This window comes from Balaenoptera borealis (assembly GCF_965194805.1).
Source record: "Balaenoptera borealis genome assembly, chromosome: 19".
Classification (NCBI taxonomy): Eukaryota; Metazoa; Chordata; class Mammalia; order Artiodactyla; family Balaenopteridae; genus Balaenoptera; species Balaenoptera borealis.
This window is the reverse complement of record NC_138878.1, coordinates 56,578,360-56,599,934: the sequence shown is the minus strand read 5'-3', so window position 1 is coordinate 56,599,934 and position 21,575 is coordinate 56,578,360. Positions and strand designations below refer to the sequence as shown.

Below are 21,575 nucleotides of genomic sequence, written 5' to 3'. Positions count from 1 at the left end.
GACGGTTGCCGCTGTGCTCTCGCTGGTGGCTACCCGGAGGGCTAGAGCGGCCGCGGGCCGGTAAGTCCGGCTTCCGGCGGCGAGGACGGTGCTTCCGGGGCGGGCAGCCGGGCCGAAGGAGGAGGGTCTGACAATTGGCGCCGCCGGGTGGGAGGGCGGGCGGCGCGAGTGGGTGCGGGCCCAGAGGGCCAGGTGAGGCGCGGGCCGTGGGTGGTGGGACTGGGTTGGATGAGGTGGGGATGAATGGCGCCCGGGGTTCCGGACTCAGTCCTGGCGCCGCTGTGCGGCTCGGCTCTTGACAAGCTACTTCTTTCTCTGAACCTCAGTTTCCTCCTCTGTAGAATGGGGATCAGAATCTGGCTATGGCATCCTCTTTATAGGTTGGAGTGAGAAGTCAGCTCGTGCATGTCGGAGCCCCTAGCTCAGCGCCTGGCACACTGCTCACTTGGTTGCTATACTGTTATTGTTTGTATTGTTGATGATGTTTGTACTTGGTGTGGAAGATCTGGGTGTGGGAGCGTGGAATTGGGAGCCAACAGATTTCAGTTCAAGTCCTAGCTACACTTTGTGGTAGTGGACCTGTGCCTTCACCTGTCTGAACCTCGTTTTCCTCGTCTATACAACGAAGGCTAATAGCGCCAATATCATAGAGTCATTGTGAGGATGCTGATGAAATGTGCGTGTAAACTCCTTAGCATAGGACCTGACAGTATAGAGCAGGAGCTCAATAGATTGGGACTATAATTAAAATGATTCTGAGAGTCATTGGTGTAGATGGGACTTGCAAGGAAGTAGAGAGGAGAAAGGAAACCCAGAGACGGCGATAGGAAAAACTTGGAATCTGGAGCTGGGCAAATCGACATCCTGCCACTTACTATTTGATAAATTTTGCCAAATCCCTTAGTATTACGTTTTCCTTTTTCTTTAAAACTGATGCATTTTCCTCCAGTCAGTTCATTTGAGAAAGAAAATTTGTATTGCTTTCTTAATGGAAAACTAGCATTGCTGGCCGTGAGAAGAAGGAAAGCTTAACCTGAACTCCAATGGAAGCAGAATGGTCTATTAAATTGTAGACAGAAACGGAAAGAATTGAAAAGGGAATAACTTGTACTATTGTGGTTCTATGTTGTCAGATCCCATGGACCCTGTTAAGTTATACTCTGTTCTCAGCTCACACTTTGCATATGACTGACATCAGCTCAGTGACTGTCCTACCCTTTTCCTGACTCACTTAAGATTTATTTAATGCACATGTACAAAACCTGCTGAAATTGTTCTAAGGGCTTGGCGTTTATAAACTCTTTTAACCCTGCTAAGCACTTTAAGAATAGATATGCTTATCCTTCTTTCTTTCTTTCTTTTTTTTTTTTTTTTAAGGATGACAGGTTTTTTTTTTTAACTTTGGGTTTATTTATTTAATTTATTTATTTATTTATGGCTGTGTTGGGTCTTTGTTTCTGTGCGAGGGCTTTCTCTAGTTGCGGCGAGCGGTGGCCACTCTTCATCGCGGTGCGCGGGCCTCTCACTATCGCGGCCTCTCTTGTTGCGGAGCACAGGCTCCAGACGCGCAGGCTCAGTAGTTGTGGCTCACGGGCCTAGTTGCTCCGCGGCATGTGGGATCTTCCCAGACCAGGGCTCGAACCCGTGTCCCCTGCATTGGCAGGCAGATTCTCAACCACTGCGCCACCAGGGAAGCCCTCTTTCTTTTTTTAATTGAAGTATAGTTGATGTACAATAACTCCTATCATTCTTATTTTATAGTTGAAGGGAGTGAGATCCAGAAAGGTTAAGCCACTTGCCCCAGAGTCAGGGTTAGGAAGTGGTAAAATCGAGATTTGGAGCCAAGCCTTCTAAGGGCTTAGGATGGAGAGTCTGGTGCATGGTGATTACTTGAATTTTGGGAGCTGTCATTTTTCTATTATTGTTAATGTTATATAATCTTCACTGTTCAGAAAGTCAGTGCTGGAGATGGGCTTTTAATGGTGGAGAGAGGACATTGAGTCTAGCAGGGGATTCTGCAGTTATAGTGGGAGGATACCAGTACTTAGAGCTTCCTAGTAAGTGTTAACTGAAACTTTGCAAAGACAGACCACAGTGCCTGGCTCATAGTAATCCCTTGACCAGTGTTAATCATAGCCACTGACTGACTTGGGTTCAAACCCTGGCCCTGTAGTTACTTGCTGTGTGACCTCGGACCTGCCACTCTAATCTGTAACTTGGAGATCATTTTTACTTTTTACCGCGGGTGGTTGTGAGGAGTCACTGACATGTGAACATATTCAGTGCCTGGCACGTAAACATTCAGCAGGAGCTACTCCATGGACATTGGAGTCAGGGAGAACTTGTTTTTGAATCCTAGTAAAGTGCGTGCTAGATGTGGCATTTGGCAAATGACTGCCCCACAATGAGTCGGTTTTTTCATTGATTAAAATGGGGCTAATTATAGTCCTCACTCATGAGGAGGTTGTGAGGCATCAGCGTGATGCCTGGCATTGGTCCTGGTGCATAGTTAGTGCTTGGTATGTGAAATGCTGTTGTTCTGTCTGACTTAACTGAAGCCTCTCCATGCCTTGCTCTTTGAGAGATGTTGGTTGTATTGTCTTTGTCCAGTGGTAAAATCCCGAAGGGAAAAGGGATCTTAGGAGCCAAGTACAGGGTGAAGTGATGTCCGTGGTCATGTTCATCATCCTGCTTGGGAGTAGAGGAGAGACCCTCACATCTGGGGACTTTGGGAAGGCTTCACAAAGCAGGTGGCAGCCAAGCAGAGTGATGGAGAGCTTGCCAGGAGGACAGGAGGAGCAAACATTCCAGGCACAGGTGACATTCTGTGTGGAAAGTGGGTGGCAGGCAAAGCACTTGGGTGTTAGAGGGAAAGCTGGGGTGGGAGGCTGGGGGAATAAGAAGAACCAGCACTTCTAGAGTAGGTACTTAGTATACACCAGGCACTCTTGAGCTCTTTGTACATAGAAACTCATCTAGCCCCACAGCAGTCCTCTAAGGCAAGTAATGTTTGTACCATCCCGGTTTACAGATGGGGACACTGAAGCCCGACTGGTGAAGTCACTTGCCAAGGTCACACAGCTAGTAAGTGGTAGAGCCAGATTTGAATCCTGCAAGTCTGGTTCCAGAGTCCTTACTCTTGTACCATCTCTGTGATACCATCAAAATGGGGTGGGGGGGCGGGAACGGGCAGATTGTATGTGATGGTAAACAGAAAGGTGCTGGACAGTGGGCCTTCTGCACCCTGTAGAGGAGGTGGAGGAGGGGTGGGTGAAAAGGATCAGAACTGGGGGCTGGCATGGGTAGAGGGGAGCAGCGTGAGGGGAGAGGGCAGGGACTGAGAAGAGGAGGCGGGCCAGGTGGGAAGTTTGGGCCAGGGCAGCATGGGACAGGTGGTCCTGGAGTCAGGTAGTAGCGAAGCATCAGGTGAGGAAATGATTTCTGTTAGTTCTCTTTCAACACCGCTGTTCATGTGGAGGAGGAAGTCTCCGTTGGGGCTAATATGTCTTTAACACCTTTCTGGCACCTGCTGATGTTACTCAAGCGAAAACTGGTTTTCCATTTCTGCTCTGGGACCCCCTTCTGACTGGTGCCCCACCTCTCTGCCCTGGCCGCTCTCACTTGCCTCCTTGCTCCCTCCCCTGTTCCTGCTGCCCCACGGACATGCCAGATGGGCTCCTGGCTCAGGGCACTGGACTTGCTGTACCTTCTCCTGGAACACTCTTCCTCTGTAAGACTGCATGGCTCACTCCTCCACCTCCTTCAGGTCTCTAAATGTCACTTTAGAGAGCTCTTCTCTGACCACCCATTTAGAATTGCAAGCCCTCCCTTCCCGGGCCCTCTGTGTTTTCTCCATAACGCTAAAGGCTTTCTGACACGTGATACTGTCAACTGGTTTGCTTGTTTACTCTCTGTCTCCCTGTTTCCCATGTCCCCACCTAGATGCCAAGCTCTGGAGTTTGTTTGTTTGTTTTTTGCTGCGCCTTGCGGTATGTGGGATCTTAGTTCCCCGACCAGGGATCGAACCTGTGCCCCCTGCAGTGGAAGCGTGGAGTCTTAACCACTGGACCGCCGGGGAAGTCCTCAAGCTCTGGTTTTTGTTAACGTCAGTATTCCTGGCTCCTAGAACAGTGCCTCACACACAGTAGGTTCTCAGGAAGGAGTTTTTGAATGGGTGAATGAATGGGTATTTATGGTTAAGGTCTTGGGCAGGGGGTGTCTTTTTTTCTGTCCCTCTCTTATTCCAGCCAGAAACTTGTGAGGTGTGTGGGAATGGAGATGTGGACATTTGCTGCCCCTGGGCCTTATCCGAGGCAGGAGTGATAGTTGTGGTGACAGCTCTGCCCCAGGCTGACTTCCTGCCAGCTGCTCCAGGCTATTCCTGGGCTGTGAGCCCCCAGCCCAGGAACTCTCCTCTGGCAGGCAGACAGGCAGCGAGAGAGGGACGGACACTTAGCCGGCGGCGACTCATGGGTGCTCTCCCCTTGTTCTCTCTTGCAGGCTCCAGGGAGCAGAGTGAAGGCGAGGGAGACAATGGTCTCTGTAACTATGGGTGAGTCTTCTCTCTGGGGCCCCCTCTCCCCTCTGCCCTTTCTGAGGTGTGACTTTGGTGGGGGGAGCAGGCTGGGGGAGGGAAGGCTGGTCACTGGCAGGAACAGCTGTGCTCCGGGGAACGTGGAGGGAGGGCCAGGGCCTGCTCAGGGCCTGTCCACCTCCGCTCTGTATCTTGGCCTGCTGACAACGTATTTTGGCCATAAAGAACTTGGGTCCTGAAGTCCAGCAGATTTCTCATATGACCTCTCAGAGCCTCGATTTTCTCACCTGTAAAATGGAGATAGTAACATCCTGGGATGTTGTAAGGATTAGGAGGTTATTGCATGTAAAATCTTGGGCATAGTTCTCAGCAAATGTTAGCTGTTATTATTCTCATGAGCTTTATCACCACATTCTCTTCGAACTCTGTACTTGGGGATTGCCAAAGCACAGAGATTATTAGCTGGTAGCTTTAAAATTTTTGGAGATTTGTATGTATAGAAAAGTACATAAAACATATTTGTGTGGTCATAAGAGCAATTAAAAAGCAAACATCTGAGTGCATCCTTTATGATTCTATTTATATAAAGCACAGAAGCAGGCAAAATCCATCTCTGCTGCTAGAAAGTGTTGATTGCCCTTGCGAGGCAGAGAGAAGTGACTGCCTAGGGAATGTGAGGCGGGGGATGCTTCTGGAATGTTGGAAATGTTTTACTTCTTGATCTGGGTACTGGTTACATGGGTATGTTGGTTTATGAAAATGTATCGACTTGTGTGTACTTTTGTGGGTGAAAATGATAGTTCAATAAAAAGGTTTTAAAAAAAGCACCCCCCCCCCCCCCGCAACCGTCCAGGTCAAGAACTAGAATATTGCCTGCCCCCCTGAGGGCTCCCAACCCAATCACACACCCCCTCCCTCCTCCAGATGGAATAAACCACTATCTTGTCTTTGTGATAATCTCTCCTTACCTCTCTTATAGTTGTACCACTAATGAAAACGTTCCTATAGACTTGGTTTTGAACTTACGTGAATGCAGTCATGCCATGAGTCCTTCTGCACCTGGCCTCTGTTGCTCCGCGCCGTGTCTGAGACTCGTCTCTGGCGCTGTGTGTAGTTGCAGTTCCTTGCTTTGCACTCTGCTCCGTAGTGTTTACTGTGTGAGCAGCCACCATTTGTTGGTCGATGCTATTGTCAGTGGATGTTGCGTTGTTTCTGGGTTGCAGACAAGCTGCTGTGAATCTTCTAGTGCACGTCTCCTGGTACGTACAGCAAGCCACACCTCTGAGTCCAAGACACACATGGTGGCCCATATTAATATTTCTGAAATGGGGGTGCGTCTTACAGCTGGTGCTTGTGATCGTTTAATTGGCAGCGTATTTTCCTCCTTAGTAGGACGCGAAATGACGGTGAGGGCCAGACGGGAGGACTTCTGCAGTTCCTTGACGTTGCTTCAGGCAGCTAGCTACCCCCAACCTACGTGGTGTTCTTCCTCCCCTTAATAACAGCTTAATTGAGAGGCAGGTCACATTTCATACAATTCACTGAAGCGTACGATTCAATGGTCTTTATAGTCTGTGTTCGCAGACTTATGCAACCGTCGCCGCAATCAATTTCAAAATATTTTCATCACTCCCCCCAAAACCCGAATACCCATTAGCAATCACTCCCCCCTCCCCCCTGCTCTCCCACCCCAGTCCCTGGCAACCACTAATCTACTTTCTGTCCCTACAGATCTCTACAGCTTTACCTCTTCTGGACATTTCACATAAATGGAACTATTGTGTGGTAGTTTTTGATACTTAGACAAAGGTGCCTGCTTTTGGCTAAGGGAACCCAGGGCCCCATGCCTGGACAGGTGGACAGTGCCTGTGAAAAGCAGAAAAAGGTCCCCCTTTCCTCTGGGCTGCTGGAGGATGTCCTGAGGGCATGAGCTCCTCACTTGCCTCAGGCCCCGGGAGACTGGCCTGTGGCTGGCTGGGCAGGGGCCTCTTCGGGAGGGGATGCGCCTGAGCCCCCTACCCCCTACCCATGCAGTGTCTCGTCCAGAGTGTGTCTCTTTCCCTGCTCTGAGCCTCAGTTGTCTTATCTGCAAAATGGGCATTAGTAACACCAAATTTCTTCTTATCTAAAATAGCATGGATTGTTGGATGTACTGTTATGTACCCTGAGAAAGATTTTTTTAAAATGTTGCCAATTAAATTGTGGCACACCATCAATTGTGAGGTAAATCCTAGTTTCAGAGATATTAAAATGTGAAAAAAAAAGTTCTCCTTGGAACCCGTGATCTTCTCTAACACCTGGCCTGAGAGGTCAGGGTCAGTTTGAAGGTCACACCCAAGAGGCCAAGAAAGAACTTTGGAAGCAGTAAAGCTACATGGATGGGGTCTGCCTGGTCTTGGCTCCACGTGTAGCGGTGGCATCATCGTCACCATTGTCCCCTTCATCATCATCATGATGGCTGCAATGGGTTGAGGACATCCTCTGGGCCACATGCCATTTAGAGCCCTTTTTGTGGACTTTCTCTTTAGTCTGCACAATGACCAAGGACGTCAGTGCTGTAATCACTAGAATGTCAGCTCCATGAGGAAAGGGACTCTGTCTTGTGCCCTGCGGTATCCCCAGTGCCCAGAGGAGGACCTGGTGTATGCCACGTGCTCAGTACATACTTGTTGAATGTATTACCCCAGAGGGCACCGAAGCACCAAGCGTTACCTTGCCCAGAGTCCCTCAGCCGGGAGATGGCAGAGCCAGGATTTGAACCCATGCTCCAAACAAAGCCTATGCTTTGGCCTCACTCTGAGGCCGGGCTGCTTCTTTGTGTGTGTGTGTAGAGGGGGGTTGCTTCTGACACCCAGGGGTCAGCTCTGCAACCCTTCTTTCCATCCACCTATGAATCCTGTCACCCTCTGGGCCCGCACCTGCTGATGGGGGACCTGGGTGGAGAACCCAGAGTCCTGGCTCCCCCAAACCAGTCATTGGCCAAGCATGGGGGGTGGTGATTGCTGCGGGTCACGCTCCAGAGCAGGGTAGAGCTGCAAGGAGAAGGGCAGTATGGAAGCACAGGGGCTCGGGGAGTCTGCTTCTTGTTAGCAGGGTGGCCTGGGGCGAGTCCCCCGACCTCTCCCTGCCTCAGTTTCCTCACTGGCAAAATGGGGGCGTCAATGCTGCTTAACTCACAGGGCTGTCAGGCCGGCTTAGTTCCGTCATATATGCAGAGCTCTCAGGCCCAGGGCCTGGCATTTGGTAAGCATTTAATGTGTGGGAGCTGCTGCTGTCGTGGTTTTGCTGCTGCTCTTCTCTAAGGAGAGTGACGTGAATAATGAGCCCTGTCCACGCCCCCTCCCCCCAGCCACTTCCGAGTGGATCCAATTCTTTAAGGAAGCCGGCATTCCTCCGGGACCTGCTGTCAATTACGCAGTGATGTTTGTGGATAATAGGTAAGGCTGCCCAGGGGACAGGGCTGAACTTGGGGAAAGGAGGGGAGTCAGGGGGCTGGCTGGCCCACCCACCCTGGCCCACTGGTGGCCTCCCTGCTGACCCTCCCCTGCAGGATCCAGAAGAGCATGCTGCTGGATCTCAACAAGGAAATCATGAATGAGCTGGGCGTGACTGTGGTGGGCGACATCATTGCCATCCTCAAGCATGCCAAGGTGGTGCACCGCCAGGTGGGTGCTCCGCTCGACCCCTCTGTCCCTGGATTTAGGGTGGGGTAGAGGGGCAGTGGCAGAGCCGACTGGAGGCTTGGAAGTAAAGGTAGGCAGACTGGATTCCAAGGCTGGTTCCACTGTTTGCTGTGTGACATCGGGCATGTTGCCTAACCTCTCTGAACCTTACTTTCTCCACCTGTAGGATGTACGTAGGCAAACCAGTTTTGCAGGAGGGTTGTGAGTACTAAGTTATATAAAGCCCTAGGACAGTGTAAACAGCAGGCCGCAGTAGGGGCTCGCTACAAGTATTGTTATTACTAGTTCTCATCTTCCTCATGATAGTTATCCTTACCAGGACTCTTCCTCTGTCCCCAGAACAGGAGCTTTCTATGTGGGACCCAGTTGGTGGCTCGGCCAACAACATGGTGGTTCCATTCTTGGCCCTTCTGCTTACAGTGACCTTGGACTAGTGATTTCACCTCCCCGAGTCTCTGCAACAGGCTTTTCACACAGCCCTGCTGCATGGGGTCGCTGTGGCCATCTACCAGAGAGTGTATGTGGCCCCAAGTGCCAGGCCTGGAGTGAAGAGCTTGTTTAGTTATGATAGTTAGCACTTACCAAGCACTCGCCGTGGCCTGCCAGGCCCTGTCTTCATCCTCTACGCATATGAGCTCACTTACTCCTCCCTCCACTTGACTGAGAAGGAAGCTTGCTTCAGAGCTGCGCTCTCCAGCACTGCACTTTACCGAGTGATGGCTGCTGGGGTTATTCTTGTCAATTTTACTAGCTTCCTCCATCCCAGGGACAGACCTTCGTCTGTCCACCATCCAGGACAAGACCCCGCAGCGAGGGCTTTCTCAAGCCAGGGATGTTAGCTGAGTTATCACGGAGGTCACTGAGCAAAATGATTTCTTTAAACTTTTAAATTTGAGACCAATTTTAGATTTATAGAAAAGTTCCGACAGTAGTACAGAAAGTTTCTGTACTTCCTTTACCCAGCTTCCCTTAATGTTAACATCTTCCATAGCCATGGTCCATTTGTCAAAACTAAGAAATGGACATTAGTAGTATGCTATTGTTAACTAAATTATAGACTATTTGGATTTCATTAGTTTTTCCACTAATGTCCTTTTTCTGTTCCAGGATACCACATGGCATTTACTTCTCACGTCTCCTTAGTCTCTTTTGATTTGGGACAGTTTCCTAGTCTTCCCAGGTTTTTGATGACCTTCACAGTTTTGGAGAGTACTGGTCAGGTGTTCTGTAGCATGTCCCTCAGTTTGGGTTTGTCTGATGCTTCATTATGATTAGGAGGGAAATGTTTTGAAACCTCTAACAGTTCAGGCTCTGATGCCCCGAGTTTTGCTCAGATATCTGGGTTCCCTCTTCCGCCAGCTCATGCCCCTGTCCCCATGGTAACCGGGCACCTGTTTTCTTTACAGGACGTGTGCAAAGCTGCCACTGAGTCGGTGCCCTGCAGCCCCAGCCCCCTTCCAGGCGAGATTCGCCGAGGCGCCTCTAGCGGTGAGTCCCATGTGTTCAGGCCTCCTTTCCTTCATTCTTACACTCCGACAGTGAAGGGGACACACCTGGAGTCTGCAGAGGTGGAAGCAAAGCCATCCGAGGCTCTCGTCTCTTAGGTAGTGAGTGGCTGTATATACAATGGATTTTCGTTTGTGGTCGTTCCATTCTACACAGCCACTGTGAACACCGAGTCAGTGAATACTGAATCACTTCTCCCAGGGGAATACGGGGTCACCACATTTTCGTCATCTGACCAATACACAACCTTATTTATGTGTGTTTCTGTTCCAAGACACCTTATTTAATATATGGTGTTGATTCATAAACATTGAACTCACAGCCCACAGCACTAAAACTCATGCCTGAACGAAGCTTATTGAACGCACGTATTTTTTCCGTAAGGCACATCCCAGCCTTCTTGAACTTGGGACACTAGACAGCACCTTATCACCATGCTTGGGGGCCATTTTAAACAGCAAAATCACTAACAAAAAGCACAAAGATGTGAAAATAGCACTAAGGAGACCGTAAATAGACTGTGGCACTAAATAGACTTGTTTACTAAGTGAGAGCTGCAACAGGAAGGCAGAGCGTCGCCTTGTTTGACCTCAGTTGGGAACGTGTGTTGGGTGACTCAAGTTTTTTGCCTCTCTGTGCGTGTCTGTGAATGACCACAGAGCACCACGAGTATTGGTTTTGAGGTTACGAATAAATTTGTGAACAGGTGAATTTACAAAATGGAATCTGAATGGTAAGAATCAACTGTATTTATACTTTTGTTTTTTTCAGCAGTGTGACACTTAAAAAATTTAACATACGTATTAATTAGCTTTTGCTGCTTAACAAGCCACCACAAAACTGGCTTAAACACAGACTTTTTAAAAAAAATTTTTATTGAAATATAGTTGATTTACAATGTTGTGTTAGTTTCAGGTATACAGCAAAGTGATTCAGTTATACACACACACACACACACACACACACACACACACACACACACACACACACACACTCACACACATATATATCTTAGTTCCCTGACCAGGGCTTGAACCCATGCCCCCTGCAGTGGAATGAAAGCTCGGAGTCCTAACCACTGGACCGCCAGGGAATTCCCTATATATATATATTTTTTCCAGATTCTTTTCCATTATAGGTTATTATAAAATAGTGAATATAGTTCCCTGTGTTACACAGTAGGTCCTTGTTGGTTATCTACTCCATATATAGTAGTGTGTATATTTGAATCCCAAACTCCTAAATTATCCACCCTCCCCCTTTCCCCTTTGGTAACTATAAGTTTGTTTTCTGTGTCTGTGAGTCTATTTCTGTTTTGTAAATAAGTTCATTTGTATCATTTTTTTAAGTCTGTCTGACTTGCTTCACTTAGTATGATAATCTCTAGGTCCATCCATGTTGCTGCAAACACAGACTTTTATTTCTCACGATTCTGTGACTTGGCTGGTCACTTCCGCTCTGGGCCAGCTCAGCTGATCTCAGTGGTCACTTGGCAGCTCCTAGATCTCTTGATCTAGGATGGCCTCCCTCACACATCTGATGGTTGGCTTGGTGTCATCTGGGCCAAAAGAGATGACTTGGCCACATGTCTCTCATTATCCAGCAGGCTAGCCCAGGCTCATCTACACCATGGTGATTGTAGGGTTCCCAAAAGCAGCATAAGAAGGCAGGACACAATGTGCAAAGCACCTCTTAAGTCTCTGCCTGTGTAACATTTGCTTCTGTCCCATTGGCCAAAGCCAGTCACATGGCTAAGCCCAGCATCAGTGTGGTCAGGGCCCACCCAAAGGCATGGACAAAGGGAGGTTGAACAAATTGGGTTCGTTTCTGCAATGGTCTCCCTCAACTGACATACAGAAAAGGGTTCCGATGACAAAGGGGCAGCTGAACGGCTTTCCACAAATGGAGCACGCGTGTAGCCTGCAGCCTCCACATCCAGAAACAGAAAAGATGACTGGCGTCACTCACCCCTCTCAAGGGTTTCCACTGCCCTGATTTCTAACAGCTTAGGTTAGTTTTGCCAGTCTTTCAAACCTATATAAATGTAATCAGGTAGTATGTACTTCTTATGCCATTCTGAGTATCTTAAATAGTTTAAAATAAGTTTAAAAAACTAAAACAAAAATACTGATGGAGAAAATAGGCAGTTAAAAGAGCAGGGGAAGCAGGCACAGATGGAAGAGGGTGGAGAAGAGTACCCCAAAACATTCCAGTCACTTGTGTACACTTTGTAATGTTGAACACGTGTGTCCGCACTGGGAGGAACAAAGAACAGTTCTTTGTACTCTGGCATCTGACTGCAGCTCAGCTTCAGTCGCTCACAGACAGAGCTGTTTTCCCTCCACCCAGGTGATGCTTACCTGGCGTGATAGAACATCATATCCCTTATAAGCAAGACCTTGCCCTCTGTGGCCATTGCAAGAGGCAGGCCCTCTCAACTGCTGATGTTTTGTAGCAGAAAATCCCGATCGTGTTGCATTTGGCCTGTCAGAGTGCTGTGAGCGGAGGCTCTGGGCGCAGATGCCACACAGACACTCATCAGAAAGCCACCCCTGGGAATTCCCTGGCGGTCCAATGGTTAGGACTCGGTGATTTCACTGCTGGGGCCCGGGCGAGGCCAAAAAAAAAAGAAAGAAAGCCACCCCTATCGGGCTGAAGAAATGTCTTGGGAAGATCACGGGAGGGTGTATGCCAGATCATCAACAGCAGTGAGCAGGCCTGAGAACCGCCCATCTCTTCCTGGGTGGTGGGGAGGGAGAAGGTCTTGTTGGGAAGGGCCAATCCCAGGACTTCTGGGTGCCAGCAGTGCTCCAGTTCCTGACCTGGGTGGTGGGTATATGGGAATTGATGTTAAACGATCTGTGTAGGTTTGATGTATTTTTCTGTATGCTGTAGTTATAATTTAAAAAATAACCAAGCAATATGGAATTATAATCAGGTGTTGAGGGTCATTATGGGGGACTTCAGGAGGCTTTGAGAGACAGCACGTGGCAGAAAGAGAGAAGGCTTTTTTGGGGGTAGGTAGGACAAAATACCAAAGTCTGAAAGCCATTGTGGGGCGGGGGTCGGTGCTGGGCCTGCTGAGCAAGTGGTAGTAGCGTGAAGGTTCCCCCTCTCCCCTCCCTGCAGGCCTTCCCCAAGAGCTCAGCAAACCCGCACCCTGAAGCTAGCAGCAGCTGCACCTGGCGACACAATCCGTCTCCTCCCCCCGCTGGAGTTGGCCCTCCAGTCTGCTCGCTGTAGCCCACCTTGCACCCTGGGACATCCCTTCTCCTGCCCCACAGAATACAGGGGTGCCAGAGACTGCTTCCCACCCCTGAGGGAGGTCACCTCTTTTCTTGCCCCAGCCCAACTGGAGCCAGACCCACATTGCCCAGGGCCCTGGCTGAGTGACCCCACTCCCCGAGTCCCAGTTTCCTCATCTATAAAATTGGTTTACAGTGGAGCCTGTCTAGTACGGGTGTTGGGAGGTTCGGTGACCATGTTCATCTTTTCAGTAGATGTTTATTGAAGACCTGTGAAGTGCCAGAAACTGTGGTTGGCACTGGGGACACAGCGATAAACAGACAGTGTCTCCTCGTGGGCCTTGCAGTCTTGTGGGAGAGTCTACCAGTAAACAAATAAATGTAATTTTAATGTCAAGCAGTAGTAAGGGCAGGGAAGTATTCTCTGAGGAGATGCCGTCTGAGAGGAGACCTGAATGCAAAGACAGAGCAAGCCCATTGCTACTGGGGGAGCTGCACGCCAGACCTATGAACAGCAAGTGCCCTGAGTGGGCATGTATTTGCTGAGCGAGGAAGATCCTGGAGGCCAGCGTGGTGGAGGGAGAGGGGAGGGAAGAGCTCAGTGCAGGGCTGGGTAACTGATAGGTGAAGTGTGCTAGGAACCCATCTGGTCTGGGGCCTCAGGAAAGGCCCCCAGGGCGGGGAGGGGCGGGCTGGTTCCTGGGAAGACAGGCCCACCCCAAGCATGCTCGTCTTGACAGTGCAGCCACAGGGTGCCTCTGGCTGCCCTTTCCCCGTGGGGTCCCAGGTTGCCTTCCCCATCCTGACCCCCTTCCCAGGGCCCCGTCCCACTGGACTCTCCTCTTTCCTCCTGGCAGCCGCCTCCCGGATGATCACCAACAGCCTGAACCGAGACTCCCCACCCGGCACTCCCCCCAGGCGGCCGGACACCAGCACCTCCAAGATCTCTGTCACCGTGTCCAACAAGATGGCAGCAAAGAGTGCCAAGGCCGCTGGTGAGGGGACTCGGGCAGGTGGTGGGAGGAGCTGGAGGTGAATGTGGGTTGGCAGACGGTATTTTGGGGGACATGTTCCCAACGTTGCAGGGTGCTTTGGAGGCCACAAGGTGTCCAGAGTGTTCAGACTTGGTCAGACCACTGCACCTCTGTGGGCTTCACTGTAGAAGGGGGCTGGTGACACCCTCCCCAGAGGATGGTTGGAAGCACTTGAGATGGTGTCTTTAAGCGTCGTGGGTGCACCGCAGTTCTCACGCGGTGGCTGTTTCAGTCTTTTTGTACTTTTTATTTTATTGTGGTAAGAACACTTAACGTGAGCTCTACCCTCTTCACGAAATTTTAAGTGTACAGTACAGTGTTGTTGACTATGGGTGGTTCAGTCTTTTTTAACAGATGGTCACTGAGCCCCGCAGTGGTGCCCGGCCCTGTGCTTGATGCCTGGGGTCAAAGGTAAAGAAGCTACCTTTCCTCTTAGCGGCCAGAGGGATCCTTTAAAACCTTCAATCTGATCCTTTCACACCCTTGTCTAGAACTCTCCAGGGCTTCCCATTGTTCCACTAATAAAGTCGTCTTCCCCCATGGCCTTACTGGGCCCTGCGACACGTGGATTCACATCTCGCTTGCTGCCTCGGTTCCCCTCCAGGCTCCTTCCCGTCGTGGGGCCTTTGCCCTGATGTTCCCTTCTCCTGGACCTTCTTCCTCCACAGACTTTTCCATGCTTGGCCGCTGTTCCTCTTCCAGGTCTCAGCTGGTAAGCTGGGAATGGGACTCTGGCCTTTGGGCTTCCAGGCCCTCCTTCTGTCCATCACGCTCTCCTGCCTTTGTTGGACCCGTCCCCACAGCAGTGATCTTGGCCCAAGAGGAAGCTGAGGCCCAGGGTGGGGGCTTGGCTGTCCTGGCCCCCAGCCCCGTCAGCCCCGTCCACCTCCATCGCACGTGCTCCCTTTTGGCCACGTGTCTGCGAGTGCCTCGTCCTCCTTCTCATCTTTCGATTTGTGTGCCATGAGCAAGAAAGTTAAAGTTCACTTCTAAAGTATTGAAAAGATGGGGAGCCTGGGAGGGACTGGCTCTCTTCCCCTCAACACATTTGAGGAGAGTCTTTCTTTTAAATTGAGGTGTAATTTACTTATGCACGATGCACAAATTGTAAGTATATACCTTGATTAATTTTTAAAAAGTGATTACACCTGTGAAAGCACCACCTAGATGGCTTTTCCACCACCCAGCAGTTTCCCCATCTGAGGGGATTCTGGCTGGGCTGGGAGGTGAGCCTGCTGGGGAACAGAGGGACAGAGCCACAGAGAGCCTGGGAGGCCCGCCACAGCCTTCTGCAACCCCCCTGTGCCCAGACCCCTGAGTTTCCCGGTGGTTCAGCCAGTGGCCTTGGGGGTGGCTGGGAGGATAAGGGATTCCAGTCACGCGAACGCATGGCGATAAAGGGCACGTGTGTGCCCCTACCCCAGGAGAACATTCCATCCCAGAAGATGCTCACCACCCCCTCCTCCCCCAGCAGCCCTGGCCCACCGGGAGGAGGAGAGTTTGACTGGTGCCACCAAGCGGCGCCGGGTCACGGCCGAGATGGAGGGGAAGTACATTATCAACATGCCCAAAGGTACCACCCCCCGGACCCGGAAGATCCTGGAGCAGCAGCAGGCAGCGAAAGGTACTGGCCCCAGTGGGGAGTGGGGGGCACAGGCTGTGTTTCCCTTTTGCTGCGTCTTGCAGGGTTGGTCACGTCCTACAGGCATTGGCCCAGAAGCAGGCTCTGATGGGGTCCAGGGGGCCTTGGACCAAGGGGATAGTGATGGTGACCATAGTAGAGGGGGACGCATCACTGCCTCTGTCCTCTTGTCCTGCAGTTAGCGTAGCAGGGCTCCTCGGTGCCTCAGCTGGCGCCTCTTCCCCGAGGGACCATGGCACGGATTCAGTGCTAGCCTGCCTGTCAAGTTAGTGACCGTGCCTGGCTGAGGGCAGGTGCCCAAAACAGTAGGAACCGTCGTGATGAGCCAGAGGTGTCTGGTTGAGATTCAGTCCATAGCTGGGGTTTGTATCTGGTGATACAGAGATGGTCTTCCTTACAGTGTTCCATTTAGAATATTGTAAACGTTCTCATGGAAAAACATCCAGCGGATGCAGAAGCATGTACAGTAAAAACAAACTCTCCCCTCACTCCCATATCCCACACGTATTGTTAACCTTTCCAGACCAACATCTATGAACGTAAATGCATCTGTTTGTACATTTACACATATCTAGGCATTTTTTTCTTTTTAAGCACAAATAGCATTATCCTATATGTATTGTTCTATAACTTTTTTATTGAAGATCTTTTCATCTTCTTCATTCTTTTTAATGGTCGTTTAATATTTTCATAGTACTTCTATATTGTAATCTAGTAAGCATTCGCCTGTTAATGGCTCTTTAGGCTGTTATTTAGGGAGAGCATTACCATTCATCAGATTCTCTGAGAGGCCCATGGCCCAAAAAAGAGGGAAAGGAAGCAGAAGGGATTAAGAACTCTTCCCGCACATACACTTCATGAATTGGTACTAAGGTGTGAGGACCGGAAGTGTCCATTTTAGTTGATCCTTCCCACATTTGACACTAGCCAGAAGTGTGTGGGTTGAGGTCAGCGTTAGCCGACAACAAAGACGTAGAACCTAACTGGGCCCAGTCGGTGCCTGCTTGGACCAGAGCTGCCTGGGGTCTGGGCTGGCTGTGTCGACCCCTGCCTGTCTGCACGGCGCTCAGCCAGGCCTGGGCCCACGGCGGCCGCCCCGCAGGCGCTGGCTCACGGCCTCACTTCCCTCCCAGGTCTCCACAGGACGTCTGTGTTTGATCGCCTTGGCGCCGAGACCAAGGCAGACACCACGACGGGGAATAAGGTGAGTTGGAAATGGGGGCGCCACTGGGGACTCTCAAATTCTTGTCTTCCTTGGGTCTTGTTCCTGGCATTTCCCACATACATCTCACCCTGTCTCACCCACCTCTCCAGGCCCAGTGCCCTTCTCTGCACTGGTGGCTTCCCTGTCCGTCTTCTATCCCGACCTCTCTCCCGATTTCCAGCCCCGGGGGTCTGGCAACTCATGGACGCCGCCCTCGGACCCCTCCCACCACCACGTCCCCAAATTGTCCTCAGCATCTTCCCGCAAAGCAAATCCTCCCCTGGGCCCTGTCTCGGGTGCCCCACCGTCCCCACTCCAGGCCGTCTTGAGTCTGATGGGGCCATCTGTCCCCACCTGTCAGCCACCTGTCCCTGCCTGCGTAGGGCAGTGGCCTCCTAGCTGGTCTCTGCACAGCTCCTGTGAACCCCTCCAGCCCTTCTCCCACAGCGGCAGCACGTGCTGCCCCCAGGACAGGCCCTCCCCGCTCGCCCTTGGGAAACCCTTCAGAGGCTTTTCACCACACGCTCAGGCGCAGCCCGCGCTTCTTCCTCCGCCTGCAGCCCCGCAGGCCTGACCACGGCATGTGCTTGGGAGACGCAGCCGGAGCCCATCGCCTGGCACAAATCCGTCTCTGCCACCGCCTGGCTGCGTGGCCTTGACCGTGTCACCTAAGCCCTTTGCACCTCAGTTTCCTCCTCCGTATAGTACCTCACAGTGTGGTCGTGAGGACTAAGTGAGGTATAGCTGTGTGGCGCGGGGGCTGTCTGGTGCAGTGGTGAGCATCTTTATTTTATTTATTTATTTTTAAATTTTTATTTTATTATTTTTGGCTGCGTTGGGTCTTCGTTGTTGCGCGTGGGCTTTCTCTAGTTGCGGCGAGCAGGGGCTACTCTTTGTGGCGGTGCGCGGGCTTCTCACTGCGGTGGCTTCTCGTTGCCGAGCGTGGGCTCTAGGCGCGCGGGCTTCAGTAGTTGTGGCACAGGGGCTCAGTAGTTGTGACTCGCGGGCTCTAGAGCGCAGGCTCAGTAGCTGTGGCGCACAGGCTTAGTTTGTCCGCGGCATGTGGGATGTTCCCGGACCAGGGCTCGAACCCGTGTCCCCTGTGTTGGCCCGCGGATTCCTAACCACTGCGCCACCAGGGAAGCCATGGTGAGCGTCTTTAAATGGCACGTTTGAGTAACTCTGGTGGAGCTCTCCAGCTGCCTTTTCTTCCTTGCTCACCAGGGCTCACCCACTCTGGCTTTTTCTCACTTCCTAAATCTTATCATGAGTGTGATAATAACACTCAGGATCATGTGGCTTGAAGATGCAGCCACGGAGAGAGCTTCGCACGTAGTGAGTGTGCTGTAAATATGATTCTTATTCCTGTCTTGGGGACTTAGACGGCACTCTTTACTCTCTTAGACGTTGATGCCTTAGAGAAGGCTGTCCTGAACTCCGAGAGGAGATGAGGCCTCCCTGTCCCCTGCTCTCCAGCGCTCCCCTCTCCTCCCAAGAGCACTAATTAAGGCTCATGGGATCTTAATTCCCAGGGATTGAACCTGGGCCCTCGGCAGTGAGAGCGCGGAGTCCTAACCACTGAACCTCCAGGGAATTCCCTGTCGTAATTAGAGAATTACTTGTGCTACAGCCGATGCTGGGTCTGTCTTCCCCACTGGAGTGTGAGCCCCCTGAGAACAGGACCAGGCCTGTCCTGGTCACCACTGGGTCCCCAGCACTGCCCAACACAGGGCCAGGTATCGACCTGGGACTCAGAGAATGTCTGTGGAGCGAATAACCAAATTTGCCTTTTCTTCACTTTCACCTGTAGACCTTTGCAAATGGTCTTCCCTTTCGCCTCCCCTCCCTCTCCCTCTTTATCCGACTCACTTCCACTCGGCTTTCAGATCTCATCTCTGATGTCCCTCTCCAGGGAGCCTTCCCCGAACTTCGGGCAGGGAGGGGGCCTCTCCTGGGCTCCTCCAGCCCCCTGGGCTTGCCCTCTCATGACTCTGATCACTGTCTAGTGTGTCACCGATGGGTGTTTGTCCTGACCGTGAGCCCCATGAGGCAGCTCTCTGTGAATGCATGTTGAGTGACTGAGTGACTCACTTGTCCTGTCTGTCCTCTGACCTCCACAGCCCACAGGAGTCTTCAGCCGCCTGGGGGCCACCCCAGAGATGGATGAGGATCTGGCTTGGGACAGTGACCACGACAGCAGCAGCTCTGTCCTGCAGTATGCCGGCGTCCTGAAGAAGCTAGGCCGGGCCCCAGCCAAAGCCAGTCCCCAGCCCGCACCAACTGTCAAAGCCAAGGCCACCAGCTCGGCGGCAACGGCTACCGCCCCAACGCTGCGGCGCCTGGCTTTTTCCTCACGACCTGGGCTCGAGAGGAAGCCAGAGTCCCTATCCAAAGTCAGCATCATCCAGAGACTGGGCAAGGCTGCCCTTGTGCCGGAGGCCCAGGACAGCCAGGTCACGAGCACCAAGAGTAAGTCCTCGGCTGAGGTCAAGGTCACCATTAAGAGGACTCTGGTGGGGCCCCGGGGGAGCAGCTCCAGCGAGGGCCTTGGTGCCCAGATGGACCACGCGGGCACTGTGAGCGTGTTCAAAAGACTGGGCCGCAGGACCTTCTAGCCCAAGGGCGGGGCGCAGGCCCCTCTCCAGACTCCAGGCTCCATCAGAGTCTTCAGCGAGGGCGCGCTCACCCCTCCCTGCCGGCTGCTGGATGACACTGCTTGTCTCCCTCGGGCGTTCTGCCAGCCTGAGCTCTCTGGGGATTCACCCGGTCTTTCTGAGTCTGAGATGGTCATTGTGGCCCGGCCTTGCCGCTCTGGGACTTTCCCTTCTCTCCCGTCCTCTGTTCTCTCCTCTCTGACCGTGGCCTTGGCAGGACCCACTTTTCTACCTCTCCAAGTGCCAAGTGCCCTTTTTCTGTCCTCCATCCCCCATCCTCCCTCTCAGCAACATCTGCTGCCTCAAACCCCGGCTCCGGGCCTCCCTGTCCCCCAGGGTGGGTGTCGTCTGAAGGGGCTCCCGTATCATACCCCCCCCCCCCGACTGCCTCGCTTCCCTCCCTCCTCTGCCCCCTCCCCCCCGATGCTTTGACTTCTCTCTCTCCGTCTCTTCACTCTGTTCATTTCTTTTCTGTTTTCTGTCCCTGTGGCAAGGCCCGACTGTCCGCTGCGTCCTGCCTGACCCTCCTGCACCTCCGGCCTCCCAGCGGCCCCCTCGTCGGCGGCGGTGGCGTCGAGCCTGTAGAGACTGTTAGCCGCCGTCACTCCTAGGCTGGAGGGACCTCCCCAGACCCCAGGCTGCAGCTGGGGCACCTGCCTGGGCATCTTTTTCCCTGAAAGTCGGTGGCGGGTGGCGGGTAAGGGGCACTAAGAAGGGAAGCCAGCACCGAGAGAAGAAAACAGCTATTTTAATATATTTTTGTGACTTTCAGACTGTTTCCCTCCCCTCCTTCAGGGTGAGTCGCAGGACTGTTTTTCACATGAAGCACAGTGTGGGCGGGGCACCCACAAAGTGTTGGGCCTCGTCTCTGAGGGTCAAGCTCCCCACATACATAGGTAGGCCATGTTTTTGCTGCAGGCCCTGAGGTGAAGGGAGTCACGGTCATGGTCATCATCTAGTTGGGCCTCCTCCTCCCCTCGGCAACCCGCAGGGCTTCTGTCCCTCTGCCCTCCCCTTCCACAGATTTCCCCTGTTTCTGCCGCTCTGCCTGTGGCTGGCTTTCCAGACTGCAGGCTTCATTTGTGTGGGTGCCTTGACCGTTCCCCTCCTCACCACTGCATAGCACCTACTCTGTGCCAGGCCTGTTCTAGGAGCTGGGGATCCATCCATGAGCAAGGCAGACAAGTCTCTTCCCGCGTGGCTGACTTCTCTAGCCGGGGAGACAGGCGGTAGAGTAATCAGTAAATCACAATTTGCCATTTGAACCATTTTTAAGTGTACTGTTCAGGGGGTGCCCAAAGACTTGGAAGGGTGACTGCAAGTGACCAGGGCCTCTTTAGATGTTTGGGGCAAGAAGGCCTTCCGGAGGAGGTGAGCTGTGGGGTGGTCTATGTGCAGTTCAGGAGGAGAGCGTTGAGGCAGATGAAGCAGCCAGGGCCACAGCTCCGAGGGGGGACAGAGAACACGGACAGCACCAGCGTGGCTGGCAGGCGAGTGAGGGGCCGGAGGAATTCGGACATCCTCCCAAGAGCGCTGAGGAGTTTGGGAGGGTCTAAAGCAGGCAAGTGATGATCTGAGTTGCCTTTTACGAAGATTGCTTGGGCCACTGTGAGGAGGACAAGTCGCTGGGAGGGCAGGGCGGAGGCGGGGAGGCAGCGTGGGGAGAGATGGTGGGTGGGGAGGAGGAAGTGGGTGGACCTTGGGTGCGCTTCGGAAGGGGCAGCGGGATTCTCCACACGGGTGGATTGGAAACTGGGGCAAGGGGAGGGGCTGGATCACACCTAGATGGAGGACTTGAGCATCTAGAGGAAGGTGCTGTTGGTGGAGCCGGCTGGGGCGGGAGGGCGCTCAGCTGTCAGGGGTTGACTGAGAGGTGAGCAGGCTGCTGGGGCAGCAGCTCGGGGGGTGCTCAGAGTACAGCCGTGTTCAAAGCCGAGGGCCTGGCCATACCAGCTGGAAAAGGGTAGAGAGAGAGGAGGGGACCCAGAAGGGAGTTGGGGCCCTTTTCCCATGTAGAGAACAGGATCTGATAAGGAGATTACCAAGGAGTGGGCAAGGGGTTTGGAGGAGAAC

General features: G+C 52.4%; 1 protein-coding gene across 13 annotated transcripts; it reads left to right on the top strand.

Annotated features, from left to right (window-relative positions):
* The first annotated feature begins 78 nt into the window (after nt 1-78).
* LOC309616502 (uncharacterized protein C19orf47) lies at nt 79-20,273 on the top strand. Of its 13 annotated transcripts, none has more exons than XM_082367157.1 (13): nt 96-192; nt 3,032-3,084; nt 3,943-4,105; nt 4,501-4,552; nt 7,884-7,971; nt 8,085-8,199; nt 9,624-9,705; nt 13,826-13,963; nt 14,344-14,413; nt 14,671-14,714; nt 15,474-15,626; nt 16,778-16,848; nt 18,969-19,990. In XM_082367157.1, the coding sequence occupies exons 4-13, from the start codon at nt 4,534-4,536 to the stop codon at nt 19,461-19,463; spliced, it is 1,275 nt and encodes a 424-aa protein (XP_082223283.1). In that variant the 5' UTR covers nt 96-192; nt 3,032-3,084; nt 3,943-4,105; nt 4,501-4,533; the 3' UTR covers nt 19,464-19,990. The 13 variants fall into 13 exon arrangements, with proteins under 13 accessions (XP_082223284.1, XP_082223275.1, XP_082223283.1 ...); XM_082367154.1 differs by having other exon boundaries at nt 3,943-4,144; XM_082367155.1 differs by lacking the exon at nt 96-192 and adding an exon at nt 2,686-2,817 and having other exon boundaries at nt 3,943-4,144.
* The last annotated feature ends 1,302 nt before the right edge of the window (nt 20,274-21,575 follow it).